Source organism: Simochromis diagramma, unplaced genomic scaffold (assembly GCF_900408965.1).
Source record: "Simochromis diagramma unplaced genomic scaffold, fSimDia1.1 OVJJ01000205.1, whole genome shotgun sequence".
In the NCBI taxonomy this organism is placed as follows: Eukaryota; Metazoa; Chordata; class Actinopteri; order Cichliformes; family Cichlidae; genus Simochromis; species Simochromis diagramma.
In genome coordinates, this window is record NW_024386782.1 from 3,770,786 (window position 1) to 3,794,465 (window position 23,680).

General features: G+C 38.3%; 2 protein-coding genes across 4 annotated transcripts; both read right to left on the minus strand.

Annotated features, from left to right (window-relative positions):
- Nucleotides 1-434: 434 nt before the first annotated feature.
- On the minus strand, nucleotides 435-18,959 carry LOC120724657 (epidermal growth factor receptor substrate 15-like 1). 3 transcript variants are annotated; one of them, XM_040016953.1, is made up of 23 exons: nucleotides 18,867-18,959; nucleotides 18,385-18,426; nucleotides 18,145-18,234; nucleotides 17,997-18,044; nucleotides 17,799-17,894; nucleotides 17,552-17,617; nucleotides 17,312-17,437; nucleotides 17,161-17,220; nucleotides 16,795-17,079; nucleotides 15,457-15,614; nucleotides 12,895-13,060; nucleotides 11,297-11,382; nucleotides 9,723-9,795; nucleotides 9,311-9,472; nucleotides 8,618-8,815; nucleotides 7,576-7,740; nucleotides 7,197-7,308; nucleotides 6,910-7,049; nucleotides 6,601-6,661; nucleotides 5,102-5,187; nucleotides 4,765-4,831; nucleotides 2,436-2,452; nucleotides 435-2,002 (listed from the first exon to the last, which is right to left on the minus strand). In XM_040016953.1, the coding sequence occupies exons 1-23, from the start codon at nucleotides 18,891-18,893 to the stop codon at nucleotides 1,856-1,858; spliced, it is 2,478 nt and encodes an 825-aa protein (XP_039872887.1). In that variant the 5' UTR covers nucleotides 18,894-18,959; the 3' UTR covers nucleotides 435-1,855. The 3 variants fall into 3 exon arrangements, with proteins under 3 accessions (XP_039872887.1, XP_039872879.1, XP_039872896.1); XM_040016945.1 differs by lacking the exon at nucleotides 2,436-2,452 and adding an exon at nucleotides 3,200-3,324; XM_040016962.1 differs by lacking the exon at nucleotides 2,436-2,452 and having other exon boundaries at nucleotides 1,884-2,002.
- A 980-nt stretch (nucleotides 18,960-19,939) lies between these two features.
- Nucleotides 19,940-23,583, minus strand: calr3b (calreticulin 3b). The gene is made up of 9 exons (XM_040016974.1): nucleotides 23,418-23,583; nucleotides 22,932-23,033; nucleotides 22,411-22,614; nucleotides 22,226-22,320; nucleotides 21,908-22,117; nucleotides 21,699-21,812; nucleotides 21,448-21,591; nucleotides 21,268-21,360; nucleotides 19,940-21,142 (listed from the first exon to the last, which is right to left on the minus strand). Exons 1-9 carry the CDS (start codon nucleotides 23,512-23,514, stop codon nucleotides 20,927-20,929), a joined length of 1,275 nt encoding a protein of 424 aa, XP_039872908.1. The 5' UTR covers nucleotides 23,515-23,583; the 3' UTR covers nucleotides 19,940-20,926.
- Between the last annotated feature and the right edge of the window lie 97 nt (nucleotides 23,584-23,680).

Genomic DNA, 23,680 nt, shown 5'->3' on the forward strand with positions numbered 1-23,680 from the left:
CTGCAGCAATAAAACGCAGATGCAAAGAGTTCAAATGCGTTTATCGACACACTGAAATTTATCATATTTTAAAACGAAAAAAGAGGAAGTACACACTGGGCCAAAAATATCTACCCAGTACATGCAAATATGTCGTTCTCATTTCACTTTTTTGTGTTCCAATATCAAACCAGACTTCTAAGACATAAAAACAATCAATGTTCGAGTCCCTCTAGTTTTACTTCAAGAACTAGATTTAGAAAGAAGCATCACAAGAACAATTAAACTACCCCCCTCCTTCATAACAAGTCTATGCAATGCTCAGCACCAGTTTCTCAAGGCCACTTGCTGTATATTCATTCTCTGTTTACCATTGAAACATTAATTTTGCAATTACACCTGACTCACTTCTTTTTATGCTGTTGTGGAAATATTTAAGAAATCAGACCTCTCTCTGTGCTTGGTGTTAAAAATCACTTTTATTCAATTAAAAGTCCTTACAGTTTTGAGCAACTCAAACCTTTACCTCAAAATTATATACATAATGTGCAGCAATTACACATTACAGTGTTAACGTGTTGACAAATAAGGCGCCGTCACTCTGTGCATGTCCAGTAGGCTCTGGAACATAACAGTGCATACATTATGTGCCACATAAACCTGATTAGTGTTTTGTATGATTACAAGGATGCAATAATTCAGGCCATTTGCAGAAAAGTCTTCCCACTAGATTACTAGACAGTGATAACACAAATCCATATGAAAAATAATAAATATCCAAAAGGTCGATTTGGCTGAATAGCAGAAGTAGTAAAAAGGTGTAACAGCACCAGTATAAACAAGAGAGGTTTACACTTCTTCCATTTAATAGAGGCATTAGTTGCAGGGAGCTATTTGGGTGTTACAACAATGCAACCAATGATGATCTATCTGACAAACAAGCTGTTCGCAGAGGAAGAGCGCTCCAAGTGGACAGAGCTGGGTTCACAGGAAAGGAAGACCGTAATGATTATCATTAGCATCTTTAGGATTTCCAATATATTCCAGTACTCTTTTAATTCATGCACTTTACTTATATAAATATTAGCTATGAAACCATAAATGCCCAGAAACACTAGTAGCATTTAAAATGAGAATCTAAATCATGCTACTGATGATCTCATAACTTGTTTAAGACAGGAATGGAGTTTTTTCCCCCCTGTCTTTTATTTGGTTGAGCTCAAAATAAAACCGTATAACTATATACACTAAAAGAAGAGGTTTCCTAAAAAATGAAATAAAACAAAATAAAAACAAAACAAAATAAATTTGAAAAAAGTCAATTGAATGTCAGCAGAGCAAATGTTTCGACTTTCATTGTGATTTTTCTGAGCGATATAAAAACAGTTTTAGGATGTATCTCACTTCATACATGACAAATTAGCTGCTTTCGTTTCTAAATAAAACAAAAATATTTTTAAAATGTTATTTTACCTTCAAAAAAGCCCCCACAAATTTGGATAAGGTAAGGCTGATTAGCCATAACCAGATATGGAGTTAGATATAGGTTGTAGTAGTCGAGTACCCTGCCGGTTTGGCTTGCGTTAAATCCATGTCCTTGGAGGATGAAGCAAGGCTTAAATCAAGTGCCTCCATATTGTCCCTGATTATAGTTTCCACATAGTTTGGGAGCAATGAACCTTAACTAGTAGCTAAATGTGGAGTCATTTGAACACAAGTACAGTCATAGCTGCAGAAACACTGGGCTCTTGCACAAGTTGGTAACAGGGGGTGCTAGTCATGTCGGGCCAATGATGGTACTGTTGTCACGAGCCTGTAGACGGCGGGCTGTAAGGAAAAGTGAAGGGGACAGAAAGTTGTCCTGGAGCACGCCTGCTCAGGTGTTCGGCATGGTGGTCTTGCTGAGAGCGATGGCCAGCTCCAGGTCCTTCTGCTCCTGGAGCTGCAGCCTCCTCAACCTCTCCCGTTCCTCATGCTCGCTCTCACGCTTGGCCCACTCCAGCTGCTCGCTCTCACTTCCAAACTGGAGCAGAGACACAAACATTAGATGTGCGCAATAAAAAGCAGGAATGTAGTCATATAAGACACAACAGACAAAACACTGGAAGAAATATGCAAAAAATTAAAAATAAATAAATAAAAATCAAGCGTTTCTAGTTGGGCTGATTCTCAAAAAACTGCATTATTTAGCTAAATGATCTGATACATAGAAAAATACTGATCAAAAATTGAATGCAAATTAAAGACAATTAGATTTCACTTTTACATCACACAAGACAGCAAAGAAGGTGCTGCTCCACTACAACAAATCAATGGTCACATTTCCCAAATTCTGTGTTTGGATGCAGGAATGCAGGAAAATAATTATGCTCGAGAATCACTTTACTTAGATTATGCATTGCCGACAGGTTTTTCACATGCAAAGAATCGAAAAGCACACCTTTATACAGTCTTACCTTAACATGTTCAGATCCTGGCAGAAAAACAAAAATTACAACACAGAGCTCGATATAAAAACCACAAATCCCTTTCACAACAGTCATGCTGGCATGAGGGATAAAATAAATACATATCATGTCAAGTGATACAAACCAGACACAAAAAGCTGCCATGCATCACCTCTCCACATGAGAGCACAGTCAGCCGTTAGGCTATACAAGATGGCAAATAAGCGGAAGGTGGGACATAAAGAGGGAGATTTACTCTGTTGTTCTCTGCTTTGAGGCATATCATGCTTTGACAGCGAATAAGCCTTTAGCTTGCACTTCGAGACTTGAAAAATGCTCCTCAAGTGATACCTGACCAGGCAAGTTCATGAACTCGCCAACTATGAGTTTATAAATCCTCGCTTCCTCTCAAAGGAAAAGGCAAAGATGACAGCAAGCATGCAAGCCCCTTTACCAGGTGCACAGAGCCAATCTATAACTCGACAGAGACTAGCAGAGGGACTGTCCAACTCAGTCATGCAATCATTTACTTTCCTTCTAAACCAAGCAGTTGAAAAGCTCTCACATGTTCTGTCAGTTGTTAGTTAACAGCCAGTAAACACAAAAGTTCTTTGAGTGCCTTCTGAACACACTGCTTTTGGGGCGTTAACAGAATGAGGCCCAATGACACAGAGCTGACACCTCTGTGGCTTGAACACAGCAATCTAAAGATCGAGATGAGATCAGCAGCTTGTGCAGGCAAATATACTCTACAGCAAGTACACTACACTTACAGATGCAAAATTTGCAAAACCCATAGGATAATCTTTGGATGTTTTACTCGACTGTGTCGTAAAGAAAGAGTCTGCACCGTCTGCTGTGGAGCCAACGCTCTGGAGCAGCTCTGATGGACTCAAACCTATCAGAGAAGGAAGGACATTTAAATAAGATAATATATATAAAAAAAACCCAACATGACAGAAAATGCTGCTGTTAGCATCTTCATTAGAGATATTTCTCACCGATACCCCCCTTGGGAAATTGAACTCACACTTTAAAGGCTAACGCATAATACTTTGCCACTAAATATTCACAGGAAGCCAACAGCTTCATGCAAGCAGAGTAGTTACCCAGGGGAAAGCCACATTGATTCAAAAAATGTGGTTAACACCTTTTTCAGTACAGCTCACTGATGCAGTGAAGCTTAAACATGTACACGGTTGCTTTTTTGGAACTTGCAATTGTAAAAGATGGACACACCCTTGTGTACAGTAAGCACACATTTCTTATAATGATGGTACTATTAATAAGTGAGAATGTTGTTTATCTCACGGACTTTGTGCACCAATGCAGCACAGGCTGCTCCTGCAAATTCAAGGGCTCAATTTTCCGAAAAACTAATTCTTTGATTTGTCAAATTAAAAAGAATTGATTAAGAAAAAACAAAACAAAAAGAAAAACAAGTATTATTAGAGTTGTTTACAAATGCTGCTGCAACACAGCTGCAAAAGAATAAATCCAATCAAATAAAAAAATATATTAAAAGTTCTAACTGTTGAGCAACTGTCCTTGTAATACAGAAAGTCAACGGTGCCCACGGTTTGTGAGAGTGGACTTCTCACTTCCCCATCACACGTGAAGCACGTCTCTAGTTCAAGACAAACCATGGCTACTCATCTCTACCCTTTTCTGTGCGGTAAAGGGGAACACTAACTTTCCCAGGCTGATGCTTCTGCTACAAGAATAAGTGCAAGGTCACAGCGGAAGGGCATGTACTGGGCATGGCTTCTAGGTAATGTGTGAATTCACATGTGCATAAAAAAAACAACACGAACAAAACCACTAAAAAAAAAAAAAAGGATGAGAAAAAGTTGTTCTCAAGGCTCCTCATCCTGTACACAAGAATATCTTAACACATCACTGCGGCAGAGTCTTAATAACAACATTATCATTTAAAGAACTCGTATCTCTGCCAGCAGCTTTCCTGTTTACCAAATCAAAAGAAGAAATTATGTTCTCAGCACCCTAGCACCTCAATAGGGAAGTTGTTTTTTTCTTTTTCTTTTTTTTTTTCCAACCACCATTAAGCATCAAATCCTTATTTCACAGGACGGTTACTCGCCGTGAAAACCCCCAAAAATTCTTATGCTTTTATTCTGAGTTACATATGAGTAAAGAGAATGTACCATCATCACTGGCATAAAAAAAAAAAAAAAAAAGTGTGATCTGTTTAGCAGATCTGACCCATTTCTATTTCCTAGCTATGAACACCATGCCTGCACATGCGCACTCAAGTTCATCAAAAACACGTTTTATGTTATTTTATATAGATATACATATGAATAAACTCTATGCTTACCATAGGGAGGTGCAGGCTTCTTAGGCACACTTTTCTTTGGGATTGGGAGTACAGGATTGTCCGACTTCTTCTCGGACACAAGACAAAAAGAAAAGAAAAACCATTAGCTGTATACAAAACGATGACCCCAACAGAAATGTCAGCTAAGATGTAAAGCCTCTGGACTTATACAAGGTAGACCCTTTTCAGAAATGTGATAAATTGGAAGGAAAAAAAAAAAAAAACAAGACCTCAGTCACGATGAAAGTTAAATTAACAGCACGGCTTTCTTCAGCTTTAGTGGAAAACTATGCTTTATGGTGCAACTGATTCATAACTTCAAGTCTCCAGAGCTTACCTTTGACATCTGACTAAAGTCAGCAAATCCACCCCCCTTGCTTCCAAAAGAGTTGCTTCCAAAGGGGTCTGCTTTCCCAAACAAATCTGTGACAAGAGTACATTGAAATGCATTTGGAACATTTGAATACATTTATGGAAAGAGCCAGAAACTATAATGAAGTTCAGCCCCAAACCACACATTCAAAATCCTCTCTGCATCTTGCTTATTCTGAAAGGGCCTGTTTTCTATTTTCAGAAGAGGCAATGTGGCATGACCGTTTAATTTTCCATGACATTTTACAAAAAAACCTGTAAAGCAGAGGTTTTGTTTAACCTGACGTATGCATCGGGCGTCATTTGGCGTCCTGTTAACTATAACCATGCCTGGCTTGTTTTGAAGCTCAGCAGTATGCCACTTAATGGAGGAAAAAGAAAACCCTGCATTTTTTCACCGTGAAAAAACAAAACATCGTAAGAGAATATGTTTGTTGTGAGTGTTCGACCACAAAAGACCCGTTCATGTGCAGGATCGGTGTTTTTCTTTTGCGCACAGTAACTCAGCTCAGGTCTACAGTCGACTCTGTGTTCATCTTAAACACGTGTAGCACGGCAGAGCATCAACCAGCAGCAGCCACCAACTTAAAACAACTTCCGCACCAAAAGAGGCACAGCAGTTCAACAGCAGCAAGTATAAAGACAGGACAGAGGCAGAAGGGAACTGGTTAAAGGAGTGGCAGTGTATTCTAGTAGAGAAGGACCAGCAGTCACAGAGTTTCTGTTATGCTTGGCTCCGGTTAGCCTCCTGTTTTTCCAGGGGTTGGGGGGGTGTGTGTGTGTGGGGGGGGGGTATTTTTAGTTGGTCAGTAGTTAAATGTGTAGGTACTCGACTAAAAATAGCCCGAAACCACAGGAAAAATTGAAGCCACAGTGAGTAAAAATTGTTTGCCCCTGGTGCTCCCCCCAAAATAAAATCTAAATCTAACACGTCACCCAGAATGGGCAAAAAGACTCTTTTAAGATGGGTTTCACAACTAAAGAGAGTTCTCATGTTTAGATGTCTGTTTTTAGAGTCATATTTTCAGTAAAAGGCTTGGAAAATCTGCTCTTATTAGTACAGGGATGACTATACGTGGAAATCGGCATGGATTCGTGCATGAAAACACGATCATACATCATCGTCTCAATAACAGCGAATGGAGAAGGATGAGTAACATATTTAAATATGACCTGTCCAACTTATGTACGACAAACTAGCTACATGAGGCCTCTTCCTGTTAAAGTTAAAAGATGGGTTTTTTTTGCCTCTCAAAGTACTTGATTAAAGGGGATCATCAGATTGTTACGGTTCTTGAGAGGACTGCTGGTATGAGCTGGTTGCCATTTTAATAAAAGTGAAATTGAAAAAATGTTAAACTGAAGAACTCTGGGGCTATGTGCAAACAAATTATTCTGGGTTTTAATAATTTGAGATTTAAAGTCTCTTTCAGTGTGCTTTGACTTCCCATGTTGCTTCTGTACCTGAGTCCTTTGTTTTTGGGCTGTTTGATCTGAAGGAGTCACTGCTGCCAAAAGGACTTGGCTGACAAATGCAAAAGAAGGGGAAAAAAACAAAAACAAACAGAGTGAGATTTAATTCAGTCAAACACATTTAAAATGTACACACTATGACCACGCCACAAATCTCTTTCTGGTTTGCTTTTCCATTTATCTGCAAGCACAAAAAAAAGAAAATCTTCTTGAACTAATAATCGCACTGCATCTAAAAGAGCCATATTAGCACTCCAAAGTAGTATCACTTGGGGAAGGGGGGGGGGGGGAAGTCAATACCTTGACTGGAGGTACAGGTTTTCTGCTAAAGGGGTCTCCAGATCCAAACAAGTCTGGCCTGTCAGTTGTCTTAAAAAAGTCTTCAGATGAGGTGCCTTTGAAAGGGTCGCTTTCTTTGAAAGGATCACTTCCAAATGGATCTAGAAAAAGGACACCACCATCATTTACATCCTCTAACAAGAAAAGCTCATTAGAAGGGATACAAACTGAATGCAAGCAGCAGCTGACAGAGCCACAGTCGTTACAGAAAAAGGAGTAAATAAGGAGACTTGAGGAAGTATTCACACCTTTGAAGAGGTCAGATTTGAAGGGATCCTCCATCTTGAAGGGGTCTGCTCGAGTCTCCTTGGCAGCACTGTTGTTGTTGAACATGGCTATCCTTGACTTTAAAGAGCCCTCCTGATTAACCATCCAGAAAACAACAAATCAGCAACAATCTTATCAGTAAAGCCCTTTACCAATGTACCCAGAAAATATCCAGAAATTAACTTCCATGTTACAAGTCTGGGTACATTTGCACTTCTCTAGCATCTCCAGAGCAAAACGACAAAGGAAACAAAATCTGAATCCAGATTATTAGAGAACAGAAAAAATGAGTTTCTTGGATTTAGACTAAAATTGTATTGTGAACGAATCATCCTTCATAGGTAGTTGTGGTCTCCTCACCGTACTTCTGAAGCTTCCATCCTCCCTTTCAGCAAAGCCTTCATTTAGGTCCGGCAGGTTGCTCAAGTTTCCTGCGTTGATTTCTTTCAAAGCATTGTTGTACTGCTCAATGGTCTTGGTCAACTCTTTCTGGCTCTCCTGAATCAGTGACAACTTACCACGAGCCTAAAAAACACAAAGAATGTCAATCTACAGTATACCAACATGCTTCTAAAGAACCACACTGATATCTATCCACTTATGTCCAAAGGTAGGTAGGTTAAATCATTCACTGTCTATGAACCAACAATTTCCACTATGACAATACAAATACTGTGACCTCCTCTGGCCCTGACAAACGTTCCCCGTATCATGACAAAAGAAAAAGCCAAAACTGAAAATGAAACTAAAGAAAATCAAAAGTAAAAGGAAACATTTTTAAATATTAAAAACTAAACTGAAATAAGAAAACGGTTTCCAGACACCAACTGAAATAAACAGACTTCAAAAGAAAAATACAAAAAAATAATACAATAATTCCACTACTTAAAGGGAGCATAACAGTAACCAAATCTGCATCAACTGGGGCTAACAAATTTTTGGGTAGAAATGCTGGCTGTCGTTTTTAGGCAGGATCGTAATCTGGATTTATTTCAGCTAACAGAAACAAACATGGTGCTCAAATCTGATCAATGCACCAGACATTAAAGTCACTAAACAGAACTGGCTGTAAGCGGTTTAGGTGTTTTGTACCTTTAAAGCATGATAAATATGACTATCAGAGGAGTAAGAGAGTAAACGTCTGCTTCAAAAATGATTATTTAAAAAACAAAAGAAAATAAAAATAAGTTAAATTCAAACTTGAATTTAACTATGTACTAGTTGAAACTTCACTAGTAGATAAGCATAAATTAGTATAAGTATTATTAGTACTACTGGATATCTAGACCTTTATCCCACTTTCCAACCTGATCTTTAATCCCAACATTGCTATTATGGAGCTTGGTGGTCTGAAGTGGCACAACATCCTAAAGTAACCTGTTGCCTTTCCCTCTGAACTGACCTGACTGATCTCATCCTGGGTGGTTTTGAGTGACTTAATGATGCTGTCCAGCTGAGTCCGACCGGACAGCAATCTCTGCTCTAGCTGTGCCTCCTCCTCTTGGACTCTACTCAGGTCCGTTTTGGTGCGACTCAGTTCATCTTCCTGACTGCGGAGGTCAGTCTCCTGTGAGCGGATCTGGCTCTGCAGGGATGAAATCTTCCAAACAAAAAGAAAGAAAGGAGTTTATATCTGCAGGATCAACATCCTGCTTGCTGTTCATTTAGAAATTGTAGATTTCAATTCTAAATTTTTTAAATGCAATTAGTGCTTCACTTCTTACATTTTTTTTTTTCCACATCCATCTTGCACCAACAAACTAAAAGCCAAATATGCACAGCTGCCTCTAAAGCAGTTACACTGACTTTCTAAACAAAGACCTTATTGTATATGTGGTGAATGTGTTTAAAAATACTAACTCTCACTACTTTCATGTAAACAAATCTTAACCTCAGATGACCAGTGTTTTGACATCTGGCCTGATATCTGAGATCCCACTGACACCAAACCATTATCAGCTTAGACCAAAAAGATTACACTACAGTAAAACCACAAATGCATGTGTACCACTGTCACCAGTAGCCAAACACAAAATCCAATAACATTTCTCAACTGAAATACATGCGCATCACTTCAGTGTGTCACATCTCTAACCTTCTGGGTTTCATCCTGGCACTTCTGCTTGATGTCGTTGAGCATTCCCTCAAGCCTGGAGCGCTGTTGGTCCATTTCCTCCAGGCGTACCTGGGCATCCTGCTTCTGGGTCTCCAGGTCTTGCAAGCTGCTGCTCTCCCTTTCCAAATTATTCTGCAAGTCCTGAGGGTCAAGGAAAACCCACACAGAGGCACATGTGTTTGCAGAAAGTATAGCTATTAGGCATGATCTTTTCTGAGTTATTAAGCCTTCAGTCCCCCTCAAAATTATGCAATTTGTGCTGGATTTGAAGTATTTCTGACAACTTTTTAAATCGTAGAATAAAATGGACTGGAATTTACTCATGAATACCATTAACTTTAACTTAACTTTAACCAGGCAAACTAAATTATTTTATTTTATTCAGTCTTACCTGCACATCACTGTTTTTTTGTCTGAGGGCCTCCTCCTTTTCTCTGATCTCATGCTCCAGGATGAATTTGTCTCTACAGATGAAAAACACGAGCCAAACAATGGCAGAGAGGTTATAAAATGGACATCACTCACCAACAAACGAAAGAGAGGCAAATGACAAAAATTATACCCAGTGTTTCATTTTCTGTCTAGATTTGCAGGCAACATAATGGATAAGAGAAATCAGAATTAAAATGTTCAATCAAAATGATCTGCCAACATTGATTTCTTTTTTGCAAGGCTATGGAAAAGTAACAGAAATTAACACACCTAGTAACCTTTAATGTTTTAAATGTAAAAAGTTCAACGTTTCAGAGGTCTAATGGGCATCAGCACCGAGCAGTAAAATAAATGCATTAATGTGAACTGATACACTCTGTGTGCTTGAAATGGAAATCAATTCACAACAATTACTTTCATCTGTTATTTCCAGCTACAGTGTTACTTTTTACTGGTATTTATTTTATTTTATACGGACACTACAGATCTCCAGCGACTCATCAACTGCCCTATTTTACGTGAACGTGCACAGAGCCTGCAGCCAAATATCTGGTTTAACAAAGAATGCTGAAACCGCTAACGTGATGCGATATCTGTTATCTCTGACTGTGGTTTTCTAGTTTTGTCAAGCCACCCTAATGCAACGAGACTAAACAAAAAGAGGCTAAACTCGCTCATAGTCCTTCTGCAGCACATTCATTATGACTATGTCACTGTTGGTGCGTTATCAAGTGCACTGTTTAAATAAAAAAAAAAAAAAAAAAGGTTACTTGAGATGAATTTTTAATACTTTTTATTAGCTTATAAATGTATTTTACAGTATGCACAAATCTATTTTGAATTGTAAATGCTAATGGAACGATTGCACCTTCCATGCGCTGCAGTCTTTATACACTATTCTTTGACACATTCTCTTAGTTGCTTCCTTCTTACACCACAAGTGTTTGGCCATAGGGTGAAAATACTGACTGCAAGAAAAAACTATTTACATCAAATGTTAACTCATGACCATGACTTCCTGGACTGCTGTCAATAGCCAGAAAAGGCCAGCAGCCAGTTAATCAAGTTGCCCAACATGTTGTTTGTGTGGGGGTCTTTGTTCGTTTTGTTTTTTTAAATTAAACATACTCTGGGCCATTTGGGGTAATGATTATATTAAACCCTGGTGCCAAATTACATTAGAAAAAATTAAGTAGCATCAAAAAGCAGCATGCTACTTCAGCTGAGCTTGTATTAATGTCTCTTGTGATAATAAAAATATATTTAACAGTTCAAAAACAGACAAAGGTGTAGTCAACTGTAACCATTTACTGCAATTCATAAAGAATGTTTGTCAGCAATCCGTATAGAGTTACACAGTGAGAAGTATGTTGACAGCTGTTGAATACAATGCATCCTGTATACAAACAGTACAATAGTATGAAAAAAAACTTTGATCTAGAACATCACCTTACTAAAAGCTTGTCTACTTTTCCCCTCACAGGAAGCGAAACAAAGCTGTCCCTACTGCTAGTTACGGTTTAGTGGGCTCACCTCTGCAGATGAGATATTTCCTTACTGAGGTCATCCAGCTCTTTGATACCTGTCGGCTCTGTCGACCCTGTGTAGCCGATACCGTCCTGAGGCGAGAGACATTGAGACAGATGAGTTAGACAGGAGAAAAAAGGTAGGAGAGAAGATATGATGAGGGTGACTGGAGGGGAGCACAGAAACAGTTGATTAGGACTGGGAAATGGACAGGCGAACGACGAAGAATCTGTTCTAATAGGCGAAGGAGTACAAGGAGGGAAAAGAGGTCAGGGAAGATGTGAGTGATATGCAGTGGGAAAGAGGTGCTCCCCGCTGTTGTGTCTAAAGAAACAAAAGTCAGAGGACGGAAATACAAACAGCTCACACAGTTAGCGTAGGAGCAAGCCAGCCAGACGATACATAAATTGCACACAAGGCTATTTAAAAGAATTCAATGCAACAGTAAATTTTGGAAGACTGTTCATTGTTAAACAGACCCATGCCATATCAAGAAGCCTAAACAAAAATATTGGGCAATTCGCAAAATTGCTGAAGCAGACCAAGACAACACATAATCTATTTAAGCTTCGTGTTTCACCTGAAATAGGAGACTATCCATGAGAGCTACACAACTGTAGCAGAACAATACAGATATATAACTGATAACTGATGCCAACACCATCAGCTATTGGTTCATTTCCTATTTATAAAGTTGTTATTGGCCCAGAATTTCAGTGCATTTAAATTAAATTGTGTTTCTTAGAATTTACTGTAATGATGACATTAATCTGATAATATTAATAATAAAAGCATGATTGATCTGAAAAGCTCAACTGGAGTAACTGATTTGTTTTCCTCACCTTGGCAGTCAAGCTTAAACCCACTTAGTTCAGACAGATTAAATTTTACTTTTACACTCATTGAAAAATAAAAAGCTAACTTCTTGGTAATGGTAATTCATGTTTTTTCCCCCCAGATAAATTTAAATAAAAGGTTACATGCTGGTTTACTTGATTGCCCACTTAACAGTGGCCCCATTTCTCTACTCATATTAAAAATTATTTGTTCTATTATATCCTCTGTAATATAATAGAACGGTATTCTCTTATGCTGCGTTTCCTTGAAGATCAAAAAAATGTCAAGCCAGTGATGATGAAAATACAGCAGGTGGCAGCACTTTAAATGTTCCCATATTATTGTTCACCTTCTCTTTGGAACAGAAAGAGAGAGAATATAATAGAACAAGAGCGCCACCTTGTGGCAAAGGCCCAACTATTCACAATGTGCACCTTAAAAAAGGAACCAAGTTCTGGTCTCACAGAAGACAAACCCCACATAGTTCTGTTAGACAGGATAGAAAAGATCCCAACAAGGCAAAAGAATAAAATCTGTAAACAATTAAAAAACAAACAACAAAAAAAAAAACAGTTTTGCATTTGAGGACTAGAAAGCAATAAATAAGAAGCACTTAAATAGCATAAGTTATGAGGGTAAACACGCTGATGGTACAGATGCAAATTTTTAATAAGCACTTTGTAAAAAAAAAAAAAGAAACAAATTGTAATAAACTGGCAAACCGACAGATGAAGAAGTGGTTGGAATATGGTATAGGCAGAACTCACAAAGCCCATAGCTGATGATGCAGATCGTTCTGATGGAGGGATCATGTCAGGAGTGAGAGCAGAGGGAGGGTCGATGCCTTTATTGACCTTTTGTTGGATCAAATGCATGGCTAGAGCAAACTGCTCCTCGTTCAGCTTGCCTGTTTGTTTTGTGTCAGCAAGTCCCCTATGGAGGAAGAGGAGACATTTTTCTCACCCTATTACATACTTCTGAGCAATAATATCAGCAATTTTTACAAATACAAATCCCCACTGAGTGGTTACCATGGAAAAATGGTCCATTTTATTCTGGTTAAGTGAGCATCCTTTAAATCATTTAAAAAAAAAAAAAAAAAAAAAAACACTTCTGTTCCACTTCTCTAGACCAAATGTAGTAATTTGGTTGAACTCAGATTATTTGAACAAAAATTTGAACATTTATATACACTATAATACAACTTCATACAATATAAACAATTTTAATATTTGTACTGCCTTTTAAAATTTTAACTACACCCTACTCTTGTGTACACAGCATTCGCTTTACTTTATTATTTTCTATTCTTAGATTTATTTAATTTTTTTAGTCATTTGTGTATTTAGTTGTGTGAAGGGAACTCGCAAAGTAAGAATTTCATTGCTCATTGTAACCATTTGTGTTTTGCGGTGTATATGACAATAAACTTCTTGAATCTAATTTTAAGTGGCCACAAGATGGTGCTATATAGCTTTATCTGGGAGAATCCTCCTGACTATGTATTTTTAAAAATAGATTTCCCCATTCAAATCGATTTTAATTTGAATAATCTGATATTGATTCATTTAAAATTTATTTTTAAATATAAATGTATTTTGCCATAAAAGCCAGAACCTCCGCTAAAAGCTCACAAAAACATCTCAACAATTGCCAAACAGCTAAAATGATTAAATGATTAAAGAGCAGGTAAACGGATTTTGCAAAAAGATGTAAAAAAAGCGTCGTTAACCCGACAGCTCGTACATGGACATGTCGGGTGCTGAAAGCCGACATCTGACAGATTCTGAACTGCAGGCTTCGTCACTCTCTGCCCAATATACCTCTATACTTCAAGACCAGTTTCCCATTAAAAAAAATCGATTTTCTGCATTATTCACTTGCCTATTATGCACCAGTCTGTTGTATACATTGTTGTCAGCTTCTGATTTTTTCTCTCCCCAAAATAACCTCCGACCGTGATAAAACCTCTGTAACTTTGCTCTGTTTTACTTCAGCAGCCTCAGTCTTTGTACAGGTAATGTCCACATGTTGATTCGTGGTTTTCTTTAGTTTTTGATCTACTGCAGCATATTTTCAGGGGGGTTATATGCTATAAAAGATCAGGCCAGGAAAATCTCCTTCACATATCTGTTTTATCCTCAGTTACTTTGACACAAAGGCATCTGCTGTGATGCTTACACCTCTGACAATGTCTCACAAGTGTCAGTTCTGGTTTTTTTTGTTTGTTTGTTTTGTTTTTTTTACCTCCTTCGTAATTGCACAGAAATAGTCAAATAATTTGGAATGATGCATTTTTAACTTACAATGTTTAGAGAGTTCTTTGAACAGTATACATCCAAGAGGAATTATCAGAATTATAATATTTCTGACAGAGTCAAAACTGAATCGAATCAAAACAGGACAAAGTGTAAAAATGTATGAAAATGTTGACATCTTCACCAATTTAACACAATGGCAACAAAAAGAGTCAAGTCTATAACTTTTTGAACAATGAAACAGTTTTTGTGACACCAACACAGTGGATTTTAAATGTACACGTTAAGATAAAAACCCAGATAAACCTATCAGAGAGATAGCAACAATTTTAGGACTGGTCAAATCCACAAACTTGTTCTCTCCTAATAAGAAGAAATGCAAATGAAAGCTCAGGAACACCCGAAGTTCATGATAACAGAATTATTTCTATGGTTATGAGAAATGACCCATCATTTTTCATATAACCAAATCAAGAACACTCTCCAGGAGGTACACATACAATCAAACACCTTTATGAATGTGTAAGCAACACAGTGCCCAGAGCAAATGGATAATAACGCAACACAAACTGCAAAAGAGCCCGAATAGTTTCTCAAGGGCAAGAAATTGGATATTCTTTGATGGCCACGTGAGTCACCTGATCTCAACCCAACAGAGTATGCTTTTCAGTAACTGAAGACGAAACTTAAGGCATAGAGAGCCACAAACAAGCAGCAACTAAGGGTGGCTGCAGTAAAGGCCTGGCGGAGGTTTTCAATGTAGGAGAGACAGTATATGGCAATGCCCATGTGTTCTAGACTTCAGGCAGTCATTAACTGTAAAGGATTTTTATCCTAATAATGATTAATGTAATACTTTTATTGATTCCCTTATGAATGAAAACTGAAAGTCTGCACTTCAACCATATATGAATTATTGTATTTTAAAAGCCACTGTGAGGGTGTAATGAAGAAAATGTAATTTCCTTGTGTTTTCTTACACTGTAGTGCTTTGGGAACATGTTATTCACAACATACAAAAAAAACCCCCAACAAACAAAATCTCTAAATATGTCTGAGCTGTGGTCTTACCATATCTGTGCGAGCATCGTCTGGGAGAGCGTACAATTCATGAAGAGCTCGATGACATCGCCGCCGTTGACGAGGCCGTCATTGTCAGTGTCCGTGTTCTTGAAAATTTCTTTATATTTCTCTCTGTCAGCCACTGGTACAACCCAGTTCACCGCCGGCTAGAGACAACAGAAGACATTGTGTGATATGAAATGATGAACACAGCATTCAGTATACAACAAACACACAGTTCTTCTTCAGTGCAGACAGGTTTACTTCACGCAACAAGAGGAATTTGTGAATCTGCACAATGAAATGGTTAAAACAGATCAGTAAAAACAAAACAAAACCCCCCCAAAAAAACAGTCCTCAGCTAGATGGAACTGCATTTGTAGGATGCATTCTCACTGCCCTATCACAAACATTCACACAACTGTATAACATACACAATACATTAAAACTGTAACTAATCAAGCTAATAAAAAATGCAAAAAATATATGCAAAAAAATGCAAAGATGAAATGCATACCTTGCATTTTATTTCTGTCAAAAAACAAACTATTAAAAAACAAAATTACGATAAAGCATTTAAAGAAGCAGAAAGGGCCATGAATTAAAAAAAAAAAAAAAAAAAAAAAAAAGACAGAACAACATAACAACTGATCAAGTGGTCAAGGTACAAAGGTAGTACAAGTATTGCTACTCGTTACTTTCAAGAAAACCTGTTTCTCCAAAATTGAAATCCCTGAAGCTGTATCCTGGTAGAGAGAGGTTGGCCTTTGAACAATGCTCAGAACAATGTGGCAAAACAAGTCTACCCATTTGCAACAAAAGACAGTTAATACATGGCAACCTAGCTTGTTTAAGAGTTAAGAATCTGCCCTTGTGACACGTAGAGAGAACCAAGAAAAAAAAAAAAAACAAATGTAGTGATTTTCCCTCATTACATCAAACGAATAGTCATATGACCATTCGTTTGATATGCATGGTCATATGTGATATGATCATTTAAAGTGCTTTCCACCAACATCAGCTTCAGAGAGCACTTTATTATGTGCTTCAATTGTATGCACATATCCAATTTAAAATCATCAATTGACACAATATGCTTCTCTTTGGACTGTGGGAGGAAACTGGAGGACTCAAACACTTATGGAGGTAAAGGTACAACATGCAACCTCCGCAAAGACCAACCCTAGGAGGTCCAAACCCAGAAACTTTTTGAAGCAACATCACTGTGCTGTCCATTACATTGATATTATATATTAGGTTTAATCACATGACTCAACGGCCATAAAGAGGCATTTGCGCATCTTCGACTAATAATACTGTCCACACAAGCAATGTGAGGCAACATACCGGAGAACTGGACTTAAAGGACTGTTTTGGAGAAAGGTTGGCAGCACCGGAGCCAAAAAGAGCAGCAGTGCCGAGGGGAGTAGTGTTGACCAGAGGAGAAGTGCTGCGTAAAGTTTCTTTGAGAAGAGCTGGACCAGTTCCAAGGCCAGACAGAGCAGGCAGCACGGGAACAGCACCTGGAAGTCCAACCCCAGTCTTCTTCCTCTTAGAAGGGGGGATAAGGGAAGCGGGTAAACTAGTGGGGAGCGGCTCCTTCTCCATGGTGCGATACACAAGATGCAAAGCCTGTAAAATGGAAAGTATAACCAATTATTACAAATAAAGAAGGGAACCCAGATAATATGTCAGTACGGAATCACAGTTTACCACGGTGAATTCTTCTTTGTCCAAGTGTCCATCTTTGTCCACATCACTTAGGTCCCAAATCTGCACAAACAATGAGTAAGTGCTCAATTTTAACAAACTGTTAAAATTACAAAAAGAAGGCTGCATAGTAGTACTTGACATGTAACATCACCTTTCCTAACACATCCAGAGGTAGCTTGGAGTTTATCAAAACTGGCCTGACTTTATCACCAGAGAGGAGGCCATTCACAGGTAACAGACTCTCAAAAATTCCCTCAAACTTTCCCTTTTCATCAGGCTGGGAAATAAAGAAAAAAACAACAACAACAACAACAACAACTCAAGTTTAAGTGACAAGCCCATTTTTCTGTGATATCCTCATGACAGTTCTTGAAACCTTATAACATTTTACCTTAATGGCCCACTGTGAATCAGATGCTGTTGTTGAAACAGTTAGTAATGGGCTGCTTGTATCTTTCTATAAGAAAAAAAGAAGAAATAGACAGAGTGAAATGAAATGCATCAACTTATCATTTTCTAAGACACTAAATAATGAAGTTTTCATATGATCCACAGAAATAATTCCCATAACATTATTGATTAATCCAGTTCTTTGGAGTTATTTATAATTATCATTATTATTTGTAATTATAACTTACAAATTTGGGTGCAGCTAAGTTTTGGTTGAGATTGTGAAGACCTATGTCATTTCCACCCTGTGCAGATGCCACCAGCCTCAAAGCTATGAAGAAACCCTAAAAAAAAAAAAAAAGAGGAAGAAAGCAGAACAAATCCTGTTTTTTCTGCATGCATCAGCACGACAATACCATCAAATTTACAAAGAAATTCTGCGTTACCCGCTTGTCCAAATAGCCTTTTCTTTCTGAATCTGCCAAATCCCAAATCTAAAATACGTACATAAATAAATGCAAAGGTACAAGATTTTAGTTAGGTCAAATACATGACTGTGTGTTGTGTGTACATGTAGGTGACACTGTTACCCACCTTTCCCAGTGTGCTGTCTGACAGGCCAGACTTCTTAAGAAACTGAGCTGCATCGCCAGCTGATATTTTGCCTGTGTTTCCTGGGTCGAGCTATAAAGAATCATGAGGAAATTACCAGGAGGATACAGAGGATAGAAGTGTCTTTAAGAATGGGGTTACATAAAAGATCATACAGAGATGAATGCACAGTAAATGATCTGAAGTGAGGTGGGGAGCAACAGCAAACCACGTAGACCTTACCAGTCTGTAGTAGTTTTCATAAACTGGGTTTCCACTTGATAACTAAAGGAAACAAATTACAAATGAATGTGTATTAAGCATCAAATATACTCAATTAAGTTGCTAGGAAACGAATGGCTAATTTCAATGGCAACAAACTTCCAACATAGTTAGTTCATAAAGTAAAGGCCATCTTTTTTTTAGTTGCCACTTAGTCGTGTTTTGTTTTCAACAACACCACACTCTACACTAGCTTCATTACTGTCTTCGCCAGCAGTCGCTTTCCTCATCCTTTAAAGCGTACACTAACTTTGCTATCCTAACCTAGCTAACCCTGTCAACTTAGTTGACAGCGAAAGCTTAATAAAGCGTTCACAGTAGTTTATATTCATCCTATCTTATGAAGACCTAAAGCAGTCAGATCACATAACCGCTGTCGCTGTCAGATGTTAACGCTTTCTAATAAATTTTATTACTTTTCTTGAGCTGTTTGGAGTTGTTACCTGACTCAGAGTCATGAACGCCGCCATATCTCCTGGTGTCTCGGGAGTGCGCACAGAGTCCTTAAAGGGAGCGGGCGCGAGCGCCTGGGGACCGGCGGGGACCGCGGTTCCGGTGGGTGTGGACACCGCGCCCTTGTCAGAGCTGCAGAGCAACTGCGCAAATTTGAATCCTATTAAGATGAAATGAGGTTTTCATGCCTGGGATCGTTTGCATGTGTGGTCAGCAGGTGTCCAACTTTACTTGGGACTGCACGGCATTTTTTAACCCCTAGTGCCGGGGTTTTGTCAGAACACCGGTCCTACAACGTCTTACATTTTCATTGGCTGCAGACAACACGTGGGTCTTACAGGGATGACGTCGCTGCTGCGTCTCTATTAAAATCCCAAAGAACAGTTTTACAGAAATTTAAGACATACACGAGTGGATAAAGCCCATAAATCCAAGCTTTAGTGTCCTTTAAGGTCTCCAATGAATTAGAAAAACATTCAGTTTAATGCAGTCACTGGATTGACGCTAAATAGTTTGTCTTGTGTTTTAATTTTTCAGATGTCCCTTAGTCCCACATTCATTTTTCCGAGATGTGGTACACCAAAAATCATACAAACAGGTAAATTTTATGAAGACTTATGTTTCTGTTGTTTTTACAAACACATTTTGTTTTCAGTTTTTAAGTTCACACCAGATAATTTCCATGGCTATTTGTGAACTACATTTCAGAACCCACACACACACACACACATATATATATCTTTTCTTAGGTGAAGTGTAATTGTAGTTAACCCAAAGACACATGGATTACAGGCCCCCCAAATACTAGCGTTTTCTATACTTGTCCAGAATTTTTTCTGGGGAAGATATAATGAAGCAGGCACTAGATATCATTAACATGAAGTGACTTTCACAGTATGAATATTTTATCTATTGCTCTTGGGTGAAACAATAAGGGGAAAAAAATAGTATGCATTTGACAATCAGTGTTTTGTTTTTTAAATTTCCAGCTTTTTCTGTAAAAAAAAAAAAAAGTATATTTATTCATACCAAGCTTTGATATAAACAGAAACTTCTTAATTGATTGAATCTTTAGAAGAGTTTTATTCACAGATGGAGGAAATGAAACTTCATTTGACATTCCTTTTTGAAACAGTTGGCATGGAGTCCACTAATTTACATCTAAACCACAAGCAGTGCTTCTAAATTGTGAACTCTCACACACAAAATATCAGTGGACAATAAGGTTATAATCTTTTAATAAAAACTTTGGTATCAATAACATTCTGTCCCATAAAAATAAGACACACACAGGGGCTCACCACCGGTTTGTCCAGACTTTCAAAATATGATGCAGGTCCCATCAATTCATGCCTAATCAATTAATTCAATTCAGAGTGTGGGGACAAAAGAAAAAGACAGTGCTGCATACATAACCAAAAGAAGTCATCATAGTATTGATTTGTCTCTTCACATTTTTTTTTTTTTTTCTCTTTTAATGGTCACAACTTTTGGTTTATGCTTTGTATGTTCTGTTTCAGAGTTAACGTTGAAATCTGAGTGGCTGATGTTCTTAATTTAATATAATTACTACATTTTCAGCTCTTTCAAACACCCTAAAAGAGAAAAGAAGAAAAGGGTATTTGCAAAAAAAGTAGACATGCAGACCACAGACTGCATAGATTAATCTTATATACAGTCTGTGGTCTAGTTTAAGAAAATCTAAAAGTCTAGCAAACAGCAGGTGACGGTTTATAGTTATTATCTGTTATTACAAAATAAAGAATGTACTTTGAGTGGAAAACCTTAGAATTAATCCAGCAGTTCAGGGTTAACAAGATCAAAATGAAAGACCCCAAGTATGTTACAAACCATTTGCCCCCCCCTTCCAATCTACTGCAAATCACCCTTTAGCTGGGTTGTGTCCAAATCTCAGGGAAAGGATGCACAGCAGCCACAATACCCCTGGGAAATATAGGACAGTTCCTGAGGGAGCACCCCCACCCCCAAAAAAGGGAAAAAAATAAAATAAAAAAACAAACAAACAAAGAAATTCTATGCCAACAACCCTTCAAAGCTCATCTTTAAGCTTTCCTTCTTCTTCATCTGTTTCTGAAAGTGCCTCGTCTGTGTCTTCTTTCGTTTCTTCTTCTTCCTCCTCCTCATCTTCCTCTTCTTCTTCTTCATCGTCATCATCAGCAGCTTCAGTGTCCTGCTCTTTGTTCTTCTCCTCCTCCTCTTTTCGTTTCAGGTCATCTTGCTCCTGTTTCATTTTTCTCTCTGGCTCCTGTAAGGAATCACAAACAACAACAACAAAAAACCAAGTCTTTTAATCACAGCAGTAGTTCATAGGGGCAGACTTTGTGCTTTGCATGAACAACAAGTTATGAGTTAAAAAGAATAAGGCCAGACCTTTGTCACGCCCCATGTCTCCTTTCCAATCTCTTCTGCCTCTTTCACGTCATCTGTAATCAGGAAGTTGTCAAAGATTGTACCAGATTTCACCTGAGGAGGGAGGGGGAAAAACCAAAACTGTTAGACTGTAGCTCAACTGCCGCTACCACATACCTTAAAAGATGAACCGTGTCTCACCTGCCAAAGATCAAGACCCAAAACACCAATGTTGTCAAACTTGTAGATGTTCGAGTCTGGGCTGTATTCAGGATTGTCAATTTCAGGATGCACCCAGGCTCCTTTGTAGTTGGGGTTATCAATCTGCTTGGGCTTCCATTCTCCCTGAAATACAGGAAGTTAAAAAGGGTTATCAGTAACGCAATTTAAAAGCATTTTAAGTATTTTATATATTAATATTAAAGTATTTTGGTGATCAATTTCTAGCCTACTTTGTACTCTGGGTTGGGGATCATGGGTGGCTCCCACTCTCCGTCCATATCCTCATCCCAGTCTTCAGGCTTTTTAGCATCAGGATCTGGAATATTCTCGGGCTTGTCCCAGTCCTAGAGAAAAACACAAAATACTGAGGTTAAAATACACAACTCTTTGCACAGAGCAAATTAAGAGGTGGTAGAATGACTGTACTGAGTTTACTCACCTCAGGCTTTGCGTCACTAGGATCATCAATCTTGGCACGGTCATCCCAATCCTCTGGCTTCTTGGCTTCAGGGTCCTTAATTTTCTTAGGAGGCAGAAAGTCCCAATCATCCTCCAGACTCCCAGATTCCACCTTCTCATTATCGATTTTTACTTCATAGGTTTGATCTGGATTCAGGATTAGTGTGTACAGGTGGGTCAGCTCATCATCCTAGAAAGAAAAAGCAAAACAAAAAAAAGAAGCAGGGTTTAGACTAAAGCCTTTGGTGCAGAAGCAGGTTTCCATTTAAAAATATGGACTTCAAAACACAAGAATTACCTTGCATTTAATCTCTTTCTTAATGAGATTATTCTTGCCTTTGTAATTAAAAATGACATGAACTTTCTTGGTGCTGTAGCCACAAATGTCAGGGCCTAGGGGAAAGGAATAAAATTAATTATTACACGTATCAAATCCAGTGACAGCTGGAAGCACTGTAAATCACACAGGTCATTATTACTTACCAAACATAATGTAGTAAGAGGATTCTCCATGCATTTCAGTCTGCTCCAAGTCCGCAGGAAAGACCTTCACGTAGCCACCACCACAGTCGATTTTCTGCTCATGCTTGACTGTAAACTGGATGACCAAAGGCTTACCCTCATTGCTGAAAGAATCAAAACGGGCAGAGGCCGCATAGAAACGTGCATCCTGGCTTGTCTGCAGACCTGAAAATGAAAGTATCAAACCAAAACTAAATATATTTTGTTCAGCTTTAAACATACATAAAGTAGGAACCATAATGGAAATCAGACATGAGGGCACTTTGTAGGGGCTATTCGAGACATTACTACTGCTTATTAAGATCAAATGACTCATTTTCACTTCTAGAATAGAAATAAATATTTTATTTTATTTTATTTTTTAAAAACAGGAACACATTAAATGTCAAGTGCCTTGCTGCCATTTGGACAACAGTAAACGCTATTTTGATCAAAAGAAAACTTTTTAATGAAGATTTGCATTAGAAAGTCCGAACATGTACCTTTGTCTTTCTCTGCATCGCCATAGAAGTCGCCAGCCGTGAGTTTCCACTCTCCGTAGTCTGACTTGTGCTTGGAGTTCACCCAGCGACTTCTCCATTCATCTGTTCAGAAAACAACCAGTAAGTTTGCTGAGGATTAACACTCCCGCGCCAATAGAGCATGGTACGTCATGAAAATAGTCTCACAATTTCCCAGTAATTGTAGATGCGACGACAAATTATCAATGTCGAAATTTAGTTTCACTAACTGCAACTTGGACGACGATTGTTAACTGATATCGATATTACGTCTGCTCCCTTCGACCTTAATGAATGTTGCCAATTATCAATGGACTTTCGATTATTTAACGGGAAAAGGTGGTATTTTTTGAGAGGACTCAACAGTCTAGACAACAATTTTTGTGACACAACGATGTCTGAAAGTCAAGCTAACAGGCAGTGAAGTGCTAACCTTGCAAAGTTATAAAAATTCTCTGCACAACTTACCACCATCCAGAAACTCTTCCCGAAAGTAAATCTTCGCATGTACACAGTACACTGCTAATATTACTGCAATTACTCCTAAGACTTGCATTTTCCCCATTTTCAGCTCAACTTTCAGCAGCTCTGCAGGAGCGTCGCCGGGCAGGACAGCAAAGACTGTGCAGGAGGAAGAGAGGGGAATATTTTAGAGTTGCTCCAGCGAACAGATGTCTACCCGCTATTGGACAAACAGACGGTGTGGCTGGACCAATCACAGTAGACCACGA